This window comes from Ambystoma mexicanum, chromosome 7p, assembly GCF_040938575.1.
Source record: "Ambystoma mexicanum isolate Mex_15411 chromosome 7p, UKY_AmexF1_1, whole genome shotgun sequence".
In the NCBI taxonomy this organism is placed as follows: Eukaryota; Metazoa; Chordata; class Amphibia; order Caudata; family Ambystomatidae; genus Ambystoma; species Ambystoma mexicanum.
The window spans coordinates 865,901,597-865,919,054 of record NC_090939.1 but is presented as its reverse complement, the minus strand read 5'-3'; the positions used below and the strand labels follow the sequence as shown (position 1 = coordinate 865,919,054).

The following is a 17,458-nucleotide window of genomic DNA, read 5'->3' as shown; positions in this document are numbered from 1 at the left end:
GTGAAACATAAAAGCTTAACACTCTCCTAGGATCAAGCCTATGGAGCCTCTCCTCCTCCTTACCAGGATGTGGAAGAGGATAAAATGCCGGAAGAACAACCTTCTGGCCTAAATGAAATTCCGACACCACCTTCGGAAGAAAAGAAGGACGAACTCTAAGGACCACCCTGTCCTTATGAAACACAGTGAAGGGTGGCTTAACTGAAAGTGCCTGTAACTCACTCACTCACTGCGAGCGGGAAGTGACCGCAACCAAAAATACAGTTTTAAGAGTTAACAGTCTCAAAGGGCATGAATGCAAAGGCTCAAACGGAGCACCCATCAGAAACTTGAGAACAAGGTTCAAATCCCAACCGGGCACCTGGAAATGTGACGCAGGGAACACATTAGTGAGCCCTTTCAGAAACTGAGAAATTAAAGGAATTTTAAAATAGGAACACAAGCGCTTAAATATGGACAGTGCCGCCAGCTAACCTTTAATGGTACCCACTTGAAGGCCCCTGTGGGCCAAAGAAAGCAAAAAAGACAGAACCATGGGAATTTCACATGCAAAAGACGCAGAACTTTCTCCAACGGCAACGGTACAGGGACTTTGTAGCGGGCCTTCTGGCCGAAAGCAACACCTCCATCACGTCTTCAGGGAGGTCCCAATCCTTATACCTCAACCTTTCAGAAACCAAGCGTGCAGGTTGAGGGACCTGACCTCTGGATGGAGAACCTGACCCCCTCCCGTGAGACCAGATCGTCTCGGTAGGGAAGACGACGTGGAGGGCAGATGGACAAGTCGAGAAGGTCCGGTTACCACGTCCTACGGGCCCACGCCGGAGCAATGAGGATCATCCGGAAACCGAACTTCGGTAACCTCTGCAGTACTTGCGGGATGACGGGGACTGGAGGAAACGCGTACAGCAGTGGGAATGACCACTCCACCACAAACGCGTCTCCTAAGGCTCCGTTTGGAGGAAATTCCCGCGAGCAGAACCTGTCGCACTTCCGGTTGACACTGGAGACGAAGAGATCCACTTGAGGGGTCCTCCAAAGGGCGAAGATCTCCAGGACAATCTCCTGAGCCAACTCCCACTCGTGAGAGATCGCGCTCTGCCTGCTCAGAGCGTCCGCCGTCTCGTTTTCGTCTCCTGCCAGATGAACTGCCGAGATCGAAACTTCCTGCTGGATTGCCCAGAACCAGAGCTGCATCGCCTCCCTGCACAGAGGAAGTGACCCTGCCCCCCCTTTTTGTTGAGGTAGTGCATGGCCACCTTGTTGTCCGTCAGGATCAGGACATTCTTTCCACGCACAGTCGGCCGAAAAGCCTTCAAGGCTAGCCTGACAGCCCTCAGCTCCAACAGATTGATATGGAGTCTGGACTCCGACGGAGACCAACGACCGCTGACTGTCAACTCGTTGGCATGAGCTCCCCATCCCGTGAGGGATGCGTCCGTCACCTCCAGCCAGGGCAGCCAAAATGTCGGCCCACCACAGAAGGTCCTGGGCGACCGAAGACGGCACCTGAACAGGGTCCGACATCCTGCCGGAGGACTGAGACCACTGGAGCTTGAGTGCCCATTGCAAAGATCTCATCCGCAACCTGGCCTCTGGCAACAGAAGAATGCAGGATGCCATGAGGCCGAGCAGTCTCAAGAACTCGAACGCTGGGAAAGTCTGGGCAAGTTGAAACTTGTGCACCATCTGCTGAATGTGATAAGCCCTCACCTGGGGAGGAAAACACTGCCCCAGGGACGTGTCGAGCACTGCTCCGATGTACTGGAGCCTCTGAGTTGGTGTCAAATGGGACTTCTTGAAGTTGAGGGTGAAGCCCAGCTTGTGTAGGGAGTGGCAGGTGACCGACAGATGATCCAGGACTTGCTCAGAAGAGCGCGGCCTGATCAACCAATCATCCAGGTAGGGGTAGACGTGAATCCCCCCCTTTCCTGAGGTGCGCTGCCACCACTACCATGAGCTTGGTGAAGACCCTCGGGCGGAGGTCAATCCGAACGGCATGACCCGAAACTGAAAGTGCGAGTCACCAACCGCGAACCTCAGGTACTTCCTGTGCTTTGGATGGATCGGCACATGAAAATAAGCATCCTTGAGGTCGAGAGACACCAACCATTCCTGAAGTTGAAGGGCCTGGAGGACTTGAGAGAGAGTAACCATCTTGATCTTGTCCTGCCTGAGGAGTTTGTTCAAGCCGTGCAAGTCCATGATGGGTCTCAATCCCCCCCGTCTTTCTTGGAAATCAAAAAATAAGGGGAATACCATCCCTTGTTCCTCTCTGCTACAGGCACCAGTTCTATGGTGCCTTTCTCCAGCAGGGATTGAATTTCCTGCGCAAGGAGCAGATCCGGACTCTTCAAAGAGAGATTCCCTGGTGGATTGTCTTGAGGCCTCTGCCGGAAAGGAAGACAGTAGCCGTGGGTTATGATCTCCAGAACCCACACATCTGAAGTAATGGCAGCCACTTCACAAGATGCTGTGCCAGCCTTCCCCCAACCGGCGAACCATGGGACATGGCCTCATGACTGAGCTGAAGCGTTGCCTGAGGGCAAAGAGGCAACAGCCCGAGCGGCCTTGGAACCTCAAGTACCTTGTTTTCCACCTCTGGCACTCCTACGGTGGCCCCTTTGACTGGCAGCTCCTCTCGCTTTACCAAAGGATGAGTAATAACGAAAGGAACCTCCCCTTCATTGCTGTCCCCTAGGACGAAAAGGCGGAGGTTGTCGAACTGCAGCGCCCAACGACTTTGCTGCAGCTTTTGTGGTCTGCAACCTCTCAAGGCTCTCGTCAGCCTTGCTACCAAAAAGATGTTCCCCGTCAAAGGGCATGTTGAGGAGCCGGGCCTGCACATCAGGAGCAAACCCCGACTTCCGCAACCACGCAAACCTGCGTATCACGGTGCTCGCCGCCATGGACCGGCTGACGCAATCTGCCATGTCCAAACCCGACTGAACGGCCACACACATGGCATCCTTGCCATCGTGAACCATGGCAAGGAAACCATCCCATTCGTTCCCTTCGGCAATATGTTCAGCCACCAAGGAAACACAGTGAAACGAGACAAGGCACATATGGAGTTGGCCGCCTGAAGCGCCATACCCCCTGCAGAAAACACTTTCTTCGCCCAGCCGTCAAAACGCTTGTCGAACCTATCAGGAGGGATGGTAGGGTACGACGCCTGCTTTGCCGGGGCCGTAGCCGCCTGCACCACCAAACTCTCTGGAGTAGGGTGCTTGGACAAGTAGCAGGGGTCACTACTGGCTGGGCGGTATTTTCGCGGCAAAGACTTGCACACTGCCGGGAGACTCTCCGGAGCAGTTCAAACCGCTGCCACCCTCCTCTGTAGAGCCATATGAAACGGCAGTACCGGGTCAGTTGGTGGACCAATGTCGAGGATATCCGTAAGGTCATCCTGAACAAACTCCCCTGGAGGAGCAGACCAATCCAAGTACTCAGTGACCCTAGACATAAGGCGCCGGTACGAGGAGTCGGCATGAGTACCAGGCTCCGGCCTACAAAACTCCACCTCCGGAGAGGTGTCCAGCCCACTAGCATCATGCAAGGACTGCCTCAGGTCCTCAAACTGGCTATGGCCCGAGAGAATCTCATCTGGCACCGTGTCAGGCACCATGCCATCATCAGAGCCCTCATCCACCTCTGAAATAAACTCCAGATGGCGGTAAGAAGACACAGAACTTGAACCAAAGCTAGGCTTGACCTTGGCCAGAGCCTTTCTAGGGGGTTCCACCAAGCCTCGGGGTATCCCCATCGACACAGCCTCGAAAGGCGAAGGCCTCGAGTGAATTGGCGCTGGCGTCGAGAGAATCGGCATCGATGACAGACGCAGCGTTGACAGCATCAACGGCTTCGACACAGGCCTCGAAGGCGGAGCCACGAGCGTGTCCCTTGACATCCTGGGCGCCGACGGCGTCAACGACTTCCTCGGAGGTGGAGCCTCGAGAGAGTCCGTTGACGACCTCGACGCCACAGGCGTCGATGTCTTCTTCGAAGACTTCACAGGTACACGCGGTCTCGAGCGCATCGAGGACCGGGTCCTGGAATGGGCATGACGAGAACGATTCCCCTTGTCCGAGCGGGACTTCTCCCGTGAATCGTGCCGACCACCCGAGCCCGAAGGCATAAATAAAAGCGGTGTCTCTCGACCGATCACGACCGACCCCACTCGGAGGTGCGGACGGACCGGTGCCCTGTGATTCGAGAATCGCTAACATTTTCTTCCCGAAGGAAGCCCATTCCTCCGGTGTCGCATGCTTGGTGGGATAAGCGACCCGCCGATGGGCGGAGTCCTCGGAAGAGGACGGGGAAGGCGACCGATGCCGGCTCTTCCAGGAATGCCTCAAACGAGCGAGACCCACTGGACTTCCGACAACGACACGGAGAGTCGCCCCTCGAATCGTCCATCCAAAGCCCCGTAGACCTAGACTTCCGGGGCTTGGACACCTTACCTACCGACAACTTCTTCTTGCGCTCCCACCAGGCTTTGGACGTGAGCGACTGGCAGTCGACACAGTCATCCGTGTCATGGGCCTCCCGGAGGCACCAGAGGCAGGCGTCGTGCGTGTCCATCACCAACATCTTGGACACACAGTCCCCGCACTTCTTAAAGCCCGGACGCGGTGTGGAAGACGAGGTAGACATCTCCACGAAGAAATATTTCACAAACACCAAACAGGTTTGAAGAACCGAGAAACAAACTCCAAAGAGTCGAGGCGCGCCGAGATTCCAGAAGCAAACACGTTCGCGGAAAAAACGGAACGGAGGCTACGGGTGTCGTGCGTCCTACTTATAACATCCAGTGACGTCGGCTGTCGGAGGAGGTCCTCGAGGGCGGCGTATCGATGTCATCGACGCAAGACGCAGACGCCGAAAGATTTTCTGAAGCAGCACAGCTGTGGTGAGTACTGTCATAGATATGGAATACGTCGGAGGACGCAATCCCCTCGAAACCTCGTATTTCTGTATTTCTATAAATCAAGAGTCATGGCAATCATGGTTGGCTTCTACACACCAATCCTTTTTTGGACTATCAATATTACCAAAGGCTTGCTTTCTGTGGAACCTTTAGGGAGAGGTACTAGGCCAGGGCGCCATCTCTAGCCCCTCCTATTTGATGGAGAGATCTGTAGTATATGTCTGCGGAAATAGAGGCACATAGGAGATTTTGTTGGTGGGAATTGAGTAGAAACCTTTGGGGCCCGAAACATGGCTATGAAACAACCGTAAATGCGCATTATGAGTAAAACTATTACCAAGCTGAAGAAACGGCTCCAAAACACAACAGAAGTCTCAAAACGAGCTAAAAAGGTTTAAAAATGGCTCTGAAACAGCCCGGAAGGCTCAAAACAAGACATATAACATCCTGGAAAGCAGATATAGTCAAACTATTTAAATTAAAATCAGCAAAAGTGTGTTGCACTTCTGCTGGAGAAAAAAAAGGGGATTACACAATTTAAGTTAATAGGGTAGTTTATCCAACTGGAAGCCAACACAGGCCATTACAATCTACAGCAGGCTTTGAAATATTCAAAACTCGCTACTAGCCATTAGCGTGTGAGAAGTGACTCTTGACGTTGTGATTAATCAGATGGTGTCATCACTCCTTTCCCACCGGTGACCTCTCCCCATGTGGCCAAGGAACGGCAGCCACTACCTGACCCTGACCCTGGGGGAGGCTATATGAGGGAGGATCACATGGAGGGAGGCAACCCTCAGGGGAGAGGTACTACATCATTGGACAAGACATGGTATCCCTCTTTTCCTTTGAGAGATACCCACTCCATTCATCATGCCTTCTTGGCATAGTGTCATAACTCCCTTCACCCACCCATGGAAGAATACCTTCCCATCACCTGTCTATAAGTCACCAAGAACTGGCTTCCCTTTTCATGAATTTAAAAGCACTGCAACAAGAAAGCTGAGTGGAGTAATGAAAATCGATAAAAACCAGAAGCACAAGTTGCACTTTAGTGGTTGCAAGCGCATAATTGGTGCCGGGTCATTTAAAACACAGAATCAGCTGATAGGAGGGAGAAGCTGACTGGTAGTATCTCGTCCTCTCGGTACTGAATAAGGTCCACTGTGCTGCTGGGAAGACTGTGGAGCCAAGCGGCTCACAGAGAAGGACAAGGAAAAAAGATTACAGGAGCCTGACGCCGGCGAGGACAAGTTGAAAGAAGAGGAAGGAAGACTTCCAGGCGTTTGCGGGTATCGGATAGCAGCAGCCACACCGCTCAAACAGAGAGAAGTGCCTAGCAGGGAAACTTGGGCTGTGAGGGACGCGGAAGCCACAAAGTGAGGTCGGCGAACATGGGGAGAAGGAACCGGATGTCGAAGAGCCGCTGCATGCTTACCGCGGGAGAACCGAAGCACTTTGCAGAGAACCAGAGAGTACACAAGAAGGAAGCTGGGATGCCGGGGCACTTCAGGAACCCCACTGAAGGCAAATAAGAATAAATTAAGCATATAAAATAGAATGTGAGACTTGATATTTCCAAAAGATAAATGATGGAATGAATACAAGATATTGTCAGGTTTGGAAGTGTGTCAAGTGAAGCTACATGAGAAAGCCCTGGAAGGAGAGTATACCAGGCAGATACAAGTTTGCAAGTGAGTAAAGTGAAGCACATCAGAAAGCCCTGGCAGGAGAGCATACCAGGCAGATTCAAGTTTGCAAGTGTGTCAAGTGAAGCATGTGAGAAAGCGCTGGCAGGAGAGTTTACCAGGCAAAGGCAAGTTGGCAAGTGTGCAAAGTAGGGCACATGAGGAAGTCCTGATATGAGGATACATCAGGTATAGCCAAAGACTTTGCTGAAATTACATTAATGAGGAGAAGAAACATGGCAAGGGAATACAAAAGGTATCCTACAAAATTAAGACTAACAGCCAAGTTGTTTAACATACAAACCATATTTGCTGAACAGAGAAGTCTAAGGAAGGCTCCTACCCTTAAGAGATTGGACATCTATAAGAGGAAAACCTGGGGAAGGAAACAATCCCATGGATCTGTGAAAGTCATCCAATTGGGAAAGGTTTGCTTTAGAATGACCTCTTTCCTTTTGAACTCAAACATTTTTGTACACTTTACAAGGCCAAGACATTATCCTTTTGACCCAAGAAATTATTTTTAGAATGTGAGGGCCAGAATAGAACTTTGGACAGAGGATATTTTGCTTTGGACATCTTGACATCGGACAGACCCTTCTTTTTGGTTTAGGAAAAATACCTCAGAGTAGGGACAGTGAGGCATTTTCCAACCCTTTTTGTTTGAAATAAAAGTCTATAGCCAAAAATATAACCGCTCTGTGTCTTAGTCTCATTCCTGGCTCCTCACAGCGTGTAAGAAATTGTTTGCTGCGTACATGTGGAGAATTGAAGAGGATGGTGATTTTTCATGCCTGCCCTGTGGCTTGCAACTTGAAATGTTCACCCCCGTCTGGAGGATGCTAACAAATGCTTGAAAATCATCAATGCGTCCTTACAAGAATTTTAAAGCAAGACCAAGATCAACGGCAGGCATAGACAGGAGTGAACCAAGCCAGCCTGAAGCAGGGGCTTGGGTCCAGTGACAAAAGTGATCTTTTCTCCTCAAAGTTGCTCTACAGCAAATAGTGCACATTTACATGCTAGATTAAACGGTAGATCCACCTAGTGGGTTTTCAGAATGCAGAATTTTGTAAGGGCAAATCTCTTGTCAACCGTTGTCTCAAGCAGCGTCTGACCATGGCCCAGAAGTGGCATATCATGATGGCAGTATCTCCAGTCATGTCTTTCAAAGCTAAAACTCCAAATTCTTCCCCCGCATTTCTTTACAGACTTGGAAAGCCTCCAAACATATATGTGAGCGTGGGGAAACCTCAGTAATCATAAGCACTTTGCTTCAAAAAATGAAGTGCTTGACTAACAATTAAATAGTACCAACACCTGCTGTGCCAATGCCCAGACCTTCCAGTAACCTTCTGGCATAGTGCTTCACAATGACTGTTGGCCTTCTAGTCGCTCCACTGCTCCCATGCCCCTCCGAAAGCCATCTTCCACGGCACTGATGGCTCCATGAATCCTATTCCCATCTGAGCAACTGGGCATACAGCAACCAGACTATGTCACAAGGTTTCTAGGCACTTGAGAACCAAATAGCATGGTGCCTCAGGTCTCCAAAGAAAAGTGCTGTAAGACACTAAATCTGGGGTCCTGGCAAACACTCAACGCCACAACATCTCTTCTCTGGCACTTCGATGAGATAAGAATTCCAAGGGTTTGATTGTGATATGACCAGAAAAAAGAAAACGAATCTCAAAAGACCCATTTTTTTCTCCCCCTTTGACCGCATATATATGCGGGGGAGACCCTGACATTTTTTAACTTTACCCCCACCCACACCTCCCCCCACAAATATATGTGGTCAAATTGGGCATACCAAATTCGGTCTTTTGAGATTCTGTCTTTTTTACCTAGGTCTTTTTTTGGGTGTTTTCATTCCAAAGAAGCTACAAACTGAGTTGGTTAAAGCTTGACATTACATACAAAAATGACAAATGAGACCAAAACAACCCATGATACATTGCTGTGTGCCGTTAATAAAACCATTCAATCACAAGCCAGTAACACATAGGTGAATAGGGATTTACTCAGAGTAGTAATTCTATTGCTCAGCTTTAGGATGCGATTTTATTACAAACATATGTTATTTATTTTTTGTTTTATTATGCTTCTGGTTTAAATTAAACATTACGTATCCTTCTGACAAACAAAACATGACAAATGTGACAAAGACCATTACAAACATAAAGAAATCTATCATCTTGACATAATAAATGAATTATGTACCAATAAAAAACAAGCATCTGCAAGGTTAACAGCTTGGGCTTTTCGGTGTGGACTGATATAATGGTACTACCTAGCCATAACATCGCAACAGCTGGAAAATGTAGTGATTACCTGGGCATATAGATAACGGTACCCTGCAAATGTGTACATATCTTTAGCCAAAAATGCTGGCTTTGTCATTGCTTGTTTTTAACAGGACTTCAGTCCATGGAAGAATTATAAATCAAGTGGCTGAAGTCACTGTTGGTCGAGACATATGTATTACACCAGTAGCCTTTTACAGCTGCAATTAAGCCATTAACTCTCAGCAGACTGCTTAGAACAAACACTGTCTGGCTAAAAATTGATATTATTGCTTGACAGTGGGAGTTTGAAGAGATCCCCCAAGGATGTGTTTAGGGCGTGGAGGGGAAGGTAGTGGGTTGGAATGGCCATATTGATTAGTATGGCCATGGGCCGTCAATGGGTGGGTAAATAACCAAATAACATCCACAAGCTGTGTGACCCTCTTCATATGCCATCTCTCTCCTATATGCACTCCAATGCAATCGTTTCGACTCATAGGCGGCGCTAAAGCACCCTCTAATAGCCTAAACTAAAAAGAGCTATTTTCTTAGAAAACTTCAATACCACACATTTTAAAGAGATTTGATTACCTAAAAACCTTCAACTCTAAAACACATCTGTTCCAATATTTTTTTCTTATATTCAAATCTTGAAAACAATTATATTCTCAACTGTTTGGTCGCACTACATAATGAACAAAGGTTTCAGTGTTTCAGTTTCCAGACATTTGCACAAGCAACAAGTTCTTGCTGCTCTAGTTTTACCCATCGATAGCACCCATTGTGTTATAAATTTCAATGATTCAACCTGAACATCAGAAACCTTAGTGGGGTGTTTTTGTCAGGAAAGGTCAAAATGTACAAGTGCATTCATTTATTAATACCGCCATACCGAAGCATTTTATTTCAGGGCAGCCCGACCGGCTTCCCTAATGTTGCCAGATTTAGTTTAGAAACGTTATAACTGGTGGGTAAAGTACAAGGAGAGGAGAACACATGCCAACTTCTAACATCGGCAGAGGCTGAAATCAATGTTGTAAGCAACTGTCTTACTGAATGCATGCCAAATTTAGAACACATCTGGTGCTTCATTTAATAAATCAAAGTGAACTTTATTTTATTAATTAATCTTTTATCACGCACTTAATTCCCAGGGAGTCTCTAAGCGCGGGACCGGGATTCGAGCCAGTGTTGCTCTGCATTGTCTTGCTTCCAAGACAAACGCGTTGCATCTGAGCTATCCTAACGGCCCAATTTGGGCTTTTTACTTTGTTTCTTACAGACTGTTTTTTAAACCATTTTGCATCTGAAATGCAGAATACAAATCTCTACTCCATTAGTGATATAGAATAGTACCAGTTTTTACATGGCGCTTTATGTTGGATTCCTCTCGATTCTAAGCGCTGTTTGTACTAATAGCTACTGATACTACCCAATTGAGCAGCACTTCGTTTATCAACCTCAGCATGATAAAGGGCTGAGTGTACAACATTTTGCACATGCTACAAACTGTGGCTGAAGATGTGCTGCACTAGAACTGCATGGAAAATGTGTTCCCAGTTTTAATAAATATTCCACACTCTAATGTATGGTTGCACCAGTAAAGTATAAGGAGAGGAGAACAAATGCAAAGTTCTAACATCGGCCCTTCCTCCTTCCAAACTCAATACACTCAGTACTCTTACAATTGGTACTAATAACAGCAATTATTACAGCGCTTAGAAACAGCAGGAATCTGGCATAACGTATTTTATACTGATGCCTGGTGTTAAATGGAGCAACATAATTTCATAATCACTAAGGATGCACAGTTTAATGACTAAAATGAATTCTTAAAAATCTTCATGTATTTTCTTCCACAATTTCCTTAGGAAATTGTAATGTTTTGCGAGTGCTGAATTGCTTCATTCTCCAGAGGCAACACAGAAATCTCACTATCAGTCCTATGGACATCACTTGAAAGTATAGACCTGGTTTTATCTTAAAGGGGTAGTAATCCGATACCTCTTACCTGCAATAAACAGTCAGTGTTCCATCTGTTGGCCTTCCCAGCCTCCATTTAAAGAGAACACTCTTAAGATCGCCTGTTCCTGTGTAGAGCAGGTACTCGGGACATTGCTTGAGCTGTGTGCACTTCATGCGCTCCAACAGCCAGGTTTTCACTGGCGTCAGAGTGCAGTCAGGAGACTGTACTTGAAAGGCAAATCTGTGGAAGGCAGCTCGGAATGCCAACAAATCGTCCATCTGGCTACCGGCTGAAAAACAGTGGCAAGAGTGTGAGAATATTGACAATGGGTAGGCTGATTCCATGGAACACACAACCAACTCTAAGTCCCCATTTCAATAAACATGGTCAAGGCAAACTACTTCAAAATAAGATTCAGGGCAAATTAGCAGGTTATTTGGGCAAGTTAGCTCTCTCTCTAGGAGCCTACACATTTTTTTGGCAGAGTAAAAGAAGACACAAGTACATAAAAAGGCTTTGCTGTACAAGAACATAATTGTATGTATATGTAAAAGAAAATGTTATGCATACATTAAATGGAAGACCACACCCTAAAGTATTTAGGGTGTGGACTTCCACGTCCTCTCGGGTGCAATGCAGTCCAAGCCAAGAAACTGACCAACAGCTGGAATGGACCTAGGCATTACAGTAACAGGTCCCAGGCCACACACATCTGGTTTTGTTACATATTCTTTACACCTTCAAAAGTCAAACAGTAAAATCAAATTTGCATACAACAATCATAAAAGAACAGTGACGCAATAAAACCCAATTCAAAATCCGCAACCTCCACCCACAATAAATAATTAAACCCCCAACTCATAAATATATTTATCAATAAATATTCTGATGAGGCTGGGTTTTGCTCTCTTTCAAAAACTAGGATTGTGATTTGTTCACAAACTGCAAATAATTTGATGTAAATATGCAAGCACGTCTAGTAATCACGTGACAGCAGATATTGGAAGCTCCTCATTGTTCCCTTGAAGCCAGCAGCCTCATCCATGCTCACTCTCTGCTGGAGCTGGTCTGACCTGACCTGAAGAAGATCCTAGCATTTGGACCATCATTTTGCCTGGCATGTGTCACTCAGCTGCCATTTTGGAAGCAGGCAGCTCCCGAATCGGTGTTTATAGGCCATGTGATTGCAAGAGTGCAGATCTGTTTTTTCCAGCTTTGCCCTGGGAAGAAGCTCTTATTTGTTCCTTTGAAGTCAACGCAAAAACCCTGGCTTGTTCCCTGATGGAGCTGAGCTGAAGGAGATCCCAGCATTTTGACCACCATTTTGCCAAACATTTGTCCCCAAGTGGCCATATTGGAAGCAGGCAGCTCCCAATTGGTACTTCCAGCCCATGCAATTGGAGGACTGCAGATACGTTTTTTTACAAGTCTTGCCCCGAGAAGGAAAGAACTCCTAATTGTTCAAGGAAAGCCAGCAGAAACAACCCGAGCTTGCTTCCTGCTAGAGCTCAGGTGAAGAAGATACCAGCATTGGGACCACTAATTTGCCTGGCCTATGCCACAAGTGGTTATTTTGGAAGAAGGCATCTCCCTATTCTGCCCTTTCAGCCTTTGTGTCCATTCAATGAATTTCTGTCCAGAGGCCTCCATTACATTGAGTCCACACAGAGGGCTGTACAAACAAGGGCAGGTTCTGTTTGGCCCTGTTAGAACGTGGTAAACCCTTAAGCACAACCTTGCCCACCGTCATCGGACCACACAGTTAAACTGAAATGCATAGGGAGTTAGAATCACCAAACACTGCAATCTGTTTCTTTCCAACCATTACAGACTGGTTTGCTTTCTTCTGATTACACGTGCCTGACATAGGTCTAAGCCTCAATAATGCCTGGTTCGCTTAAATAAATAATATATTCTGACCTGTGTTTCTTGACTATTTAAAATTGACACCAATATGTTGTATCTTAGTATGTAGTCAAGGAGATTTCTATATTTTTGCGTGCATTTAAAAATGTTAAAATTACATCATGCGCTAAGGTCCTATTATTCCTGGTATGTTTAATTTGCATCTGAGTTCCGCTTCCGACCTGCATTACAAAAAAATAATATGTCCCCTAAAGCCCTGTATTGTTGCCTGTACATTTATAATGCATCTGGCATTTGTTTTAAAAAAAACTGCTTCTGGCCCCTAAGATCTTGTACATTTAATCTGCATCTCACCTGAATTTATAAAAGTGAATCTGGCCTCTAAGGCCCTGTATGCTTGTCAATTAATATTTCACCTGACCTGCATTACAAAAATTAGGCCTCTAACGCCCTGTATTATTGCCTAGATTTATATTGCAAATGAACTGCATGTAAACAAAATGAATCGGGCCCCTAATGCCCAGCATTATTGCATGTGCATTTATATTGCATCAGACCTGTATTAAAAAAAAAGAAATTCTATACCCATTCTATACCCTCCCCCATCCCCTCGCCCCAAGGTTGTTTACTATTGCTGGTGCATCTGATCTACATCAGATCTGCATTTAAAAAAGTGAACCTGGCTTTTAAGGTCTTGAATTGCTCCAGGTGTTGCAAATCTGCATCTGATATGCTTTAAAAAAAACGTAATCTGACCATTAAGGCAATATGTTATCGCTGGCAGCCATCCTCACTCTGCCCAAATCATATTCGGAAAAAGTATTTGTTAAAAAGAATAAAAATCACTGCAATACCTTATGAGCAGCACATACGTAAACTTCCCACCTCTGAAAATGGAATGCATGAAATGAAAAATAACAGCCCCCAAAAAAACGTAGACTCCACTTACGCTGACTATTATCGGGTCATAATAACAAAAATGTTGCACTGACATTTTTAAGAATCACCAATATCCCTTGCAGATAATCCTAAAAACCTTTTTCAATTAATTGCATGAAACCACTTTAAACGCAGGGCTACACTGGGACACAACCACCCCACCGCACATAAACAACTAATTGACCATAGACACATGCATTAATGGAACTATTATGTTGCAGAGTAAAAAAACAGACATTAGTTGCACTTCATGACAGGGTTCCCAAATGTATCAGATGACCTAAGGACAAGACTCTTCGATGTATCTTTAAACTTCAAAGCATCTTACACCTAACAAATACGGGAAATCAACCAATGCCCACAATCCAAGTAATCCCCGAAAACACTGCTCCATGCAGGAATTTACATAACCGCAGAAAGGCTACTACGATTCCGAACACCGGAAATGTCAGCGTACCATTACCTATTACACATGACGCTATTTCAGCTACTGGCTTAAACCCCTACATAACCAGAATCTCTCTCTGCCCCAAGAAATCAGAAATCGTATCTCTAAAAAAAGGCACAGTGAGCAGCAAAACAGCTATAATAACCGCAAACATTGTAGACCAATGCATAGAGTTCAATGTGGACTTACTAGGAATTTGAGAACCATGGTTCATTGACAATTACCAAATAGTGATTGACACTTCAGTGCTATAAAATCATTGACTCAAATAGAAATAATAAAAGGAGGATGATGAGTGTCCCTAACATTCGCAGATACCCGGAGAGCCTAAGGATATTCCAAGTGGAACACACCTCTGTCTCCGTTTTGAACAAGAGGTGTGACGATACTACTTCAACAATAACAGCTCCAAGAGAGATAATGAAGTCTATTGCCCTCCAGGCACCAATCCATCCTTTTCCCAGGAATGTTCAGTTTACTGGCTAGTACACAAGCCATCTCAAATAAAATCCTTGTAATTGCGGATATTAACCTATGGTTTAAACAACCAGATAATCTAAATTCCAAACTATTAACTCGAAACATAAATGTTCTGGGTTTCAAACCCAGCCGTTCTCTTAGTATCATAACCTAGACAACGTGGAATTGTCATGGACGGATCACAAACTGCTACTAAGTGAATGTGAGATCCACAACCATTACATGCATTGCCTAAGCAAAAAGGACAACATAAAACACCATATCCTTATCAGACAGATGTACTAAGACAGCAAACAAAATTATGAAAATTCCACAACACCCAAGAAGAACAATAATGCTGCATCAAACCCTCCCTCTTAATAGAAAAGATAAACATACAAACCACTAACCACTGGATATGATAGCACCTAAGAAACTAAAAAGAATTTAAAAAACATAACCGAAATAAACATCAAATGGTTTGATGATGAACTGGCCTTCCTTAAAAGGACAAACCACAATCTAGAGCATGGATGAAATCAAAGTCACCATAGCAGGGACTACCACAAGACCGATGTAAGAAATAAAAAGATACTCTGTGAAAACCATATCTCTTCTGCACAATGTAAAACTAAAGCCATTTTCAAAATTAAAATATACAATGAACCTACTCACCCAGAACAAGCTAGTAATCAATGCAAGCCCTCAGAGGAACTGGAGAACACCCTCAGTGGGGCCATTTAGGCTGTAAATCATAAAATTCGAGCCAACATCGATCACCACACCCATCTGATGGAGCAGCCTCCAATAACCAGGGCCATCCGACTGCATTTATGGAATTCAACTCCATTAGAATTCAAGCGCTGATTAACATTATGTGATGATTCACTACATGTCGTCACTTCTCCCCGAGGGTGAACCCCTTCCCATGAGGCCAGGGAGGTGAGGCTGCTACCCGATAGGCCCCCTGGGGGTGGTATAATGAGGGAGGATCTCATGGGGAGGGACCCCCCAGCCCCCGGGAGAAGGACGACCATCTAATCTCTAGCCCTTATAGGAACATCACACCCATTTGAGCCTCTTCTTCCTCTGCTAATCTCTTTGTAGAGACTAGGTCTATGTGTTGTTGTAAAGTAGACTATCTCAAAGTTCTGGAAAGTACTGAGACGAAGAAGAGCATCAGTAACACTACTAATTCCAGAAATAGGACGAGGTGGGACAAAGAAATTAAGAACCATGCTAAGAAGGAACTGCTGCGCTATAGACTTCCGCAGGGGCATGGTCCCACTTACGTGATAATGACCAAAGAAGGGCTTCCTGTAACCAGGACGTGAGACCGGGAAGCACGAAGGAGACACAGAGAAGGCCAGGAAGGAGCCAAAAGCACTCCACTGCCAGAGTCAAGAAGACAACAGTACTACTTTACCCGATGGCATCCAGATGGTACCAGGAAGCTGGCAGACGGTGATGCAAACACAGGAAGCAGTGTCCATACCATCACTCCAAGGGCCGGGCAGGAGATCTGCACGGCAAATGAACCGGGACGCAGAGAAGCCCGCACAACACTCAGAGCAGGAGAAGGACCCCAGGAAGAACCGGCCACACATCACGGGTGCAGACAAGGTAATGAGAGAAGCGTGGGACCGGTAGGCGCCAAAAGGCACGGTAGGCACAAACCCTGTACCAGGATTTTGAGCAGTACCATCTTCCTTGTGTCAGTACTTGGTAAGCGAGACAGCCAAGGCGACATAGAGAGTGGGGAAGAGAAACCAGGGTTGAGGACCTAACCCAAGAGAGTGATACGAGTCATCTTCCTCGTGGCAGTACTTGGCAGGGAAGGGAACACAATGGGCAGAGCCAAAGAAGAAGAGAAACGAGGGTTGAGGACCCTCACAACACTCAAGAGTTGGGTGTTGTAAGTGTGAAACCTAATGAAGAGAAAGACAGTCATTCTCCCTGGTTGTAGGAGACTATATCATAACTACCAGGAGAAGGGAGTCATTCTCCTGGTAACGTGGACGGAGAGGAAGGTCCAACAAGCCCGGGGAAGGGAGTCATTCCCGGGCTAATTTGAGACAGAGACCAAATGCCAGGGGAAAGGAGGCATTCTCCTGGCTTCTGAAGTAACAGTTATTTTGGAACTTTGTGACCTGGGGAAGGTGGTCATTCCGCCAGGTTGTTTATGACTGAACGCCAGGAGAAGGGAGCCATTCTTCTGGCCTACCAAGGACACATTGGGTGGAACTTGGACATTAACCCAAGAGAAGGGAGGCATTCTCCTGGGATCAGCACAGAGCTTTGTTGTTTATTAGTTTGTAGTCTAAGGGCCAGAAGTAGGATTTTCTTGACAAAGGACGGTGGACACTTTCACTTTAACAGACATCCTGGCAGCCACCTTAGATCTTTAGTTGAGGCGGGGAGACCCCTCTTAGAAATAGGGAAAGATAGGTTTTCTCTTGCTTTACTTTTACTAATAAACGCATATAGCCACAAATATGCCACCTTTGTGTCAGAGTCATTTTTCTGCACCCTTTCAATTACTAAGAAACTATATGCCTCAGCTGAACAAAATATATCTAACTAGGTGGAACCACTGACCGAATCTTGCAATACATCACTAATAGCAGGCAAGATTCCCTACATCACTAAAGGTTCTCACCATAATAGCCCTCCTAAAAAAGGAGAATTCAGACCCAGAAAAACCTCGAAAACTACAGACACATATCTGACATTCCTTCTACTTCATGAAAACTAAGTTGGCTTTTGCTCAAAACAGCAGTACAGAAACAAGTCCCCTTTTCATGAGAGGAGATTCTGAAGGCACTGACAACAATGCACCATCAGCCCCAGCACTCCTTGATCTATCAGCTGCCT

General features: G+C 46.1%; 1 protein-coding gene across 2 annotated transcripts in view; it reads right to left on the bottom strand.

Annotated features, from left to right (window-relative positions):
* FANCB (FA complementation group B) overlaps positions 1 to 17,458 on the bottom strand; it is a 494,704-nt gene that overhangs the window by 93,165 nt on the left and 384,081 nt on the right. For both annotated transcript variants that reach the window (XM_069637068.1, XM_069637067.1), the window contains one exon: positions 10,918 to 11,161. In XM_069637068.1, coding sequence (XP_069493169.1) covers positions 10,918 to 11,161 — 244 coding nt within the window. The remainder of the gene's footprint in view (positions 1 to 10,917; positions 11,162 to 17,458) is intronic.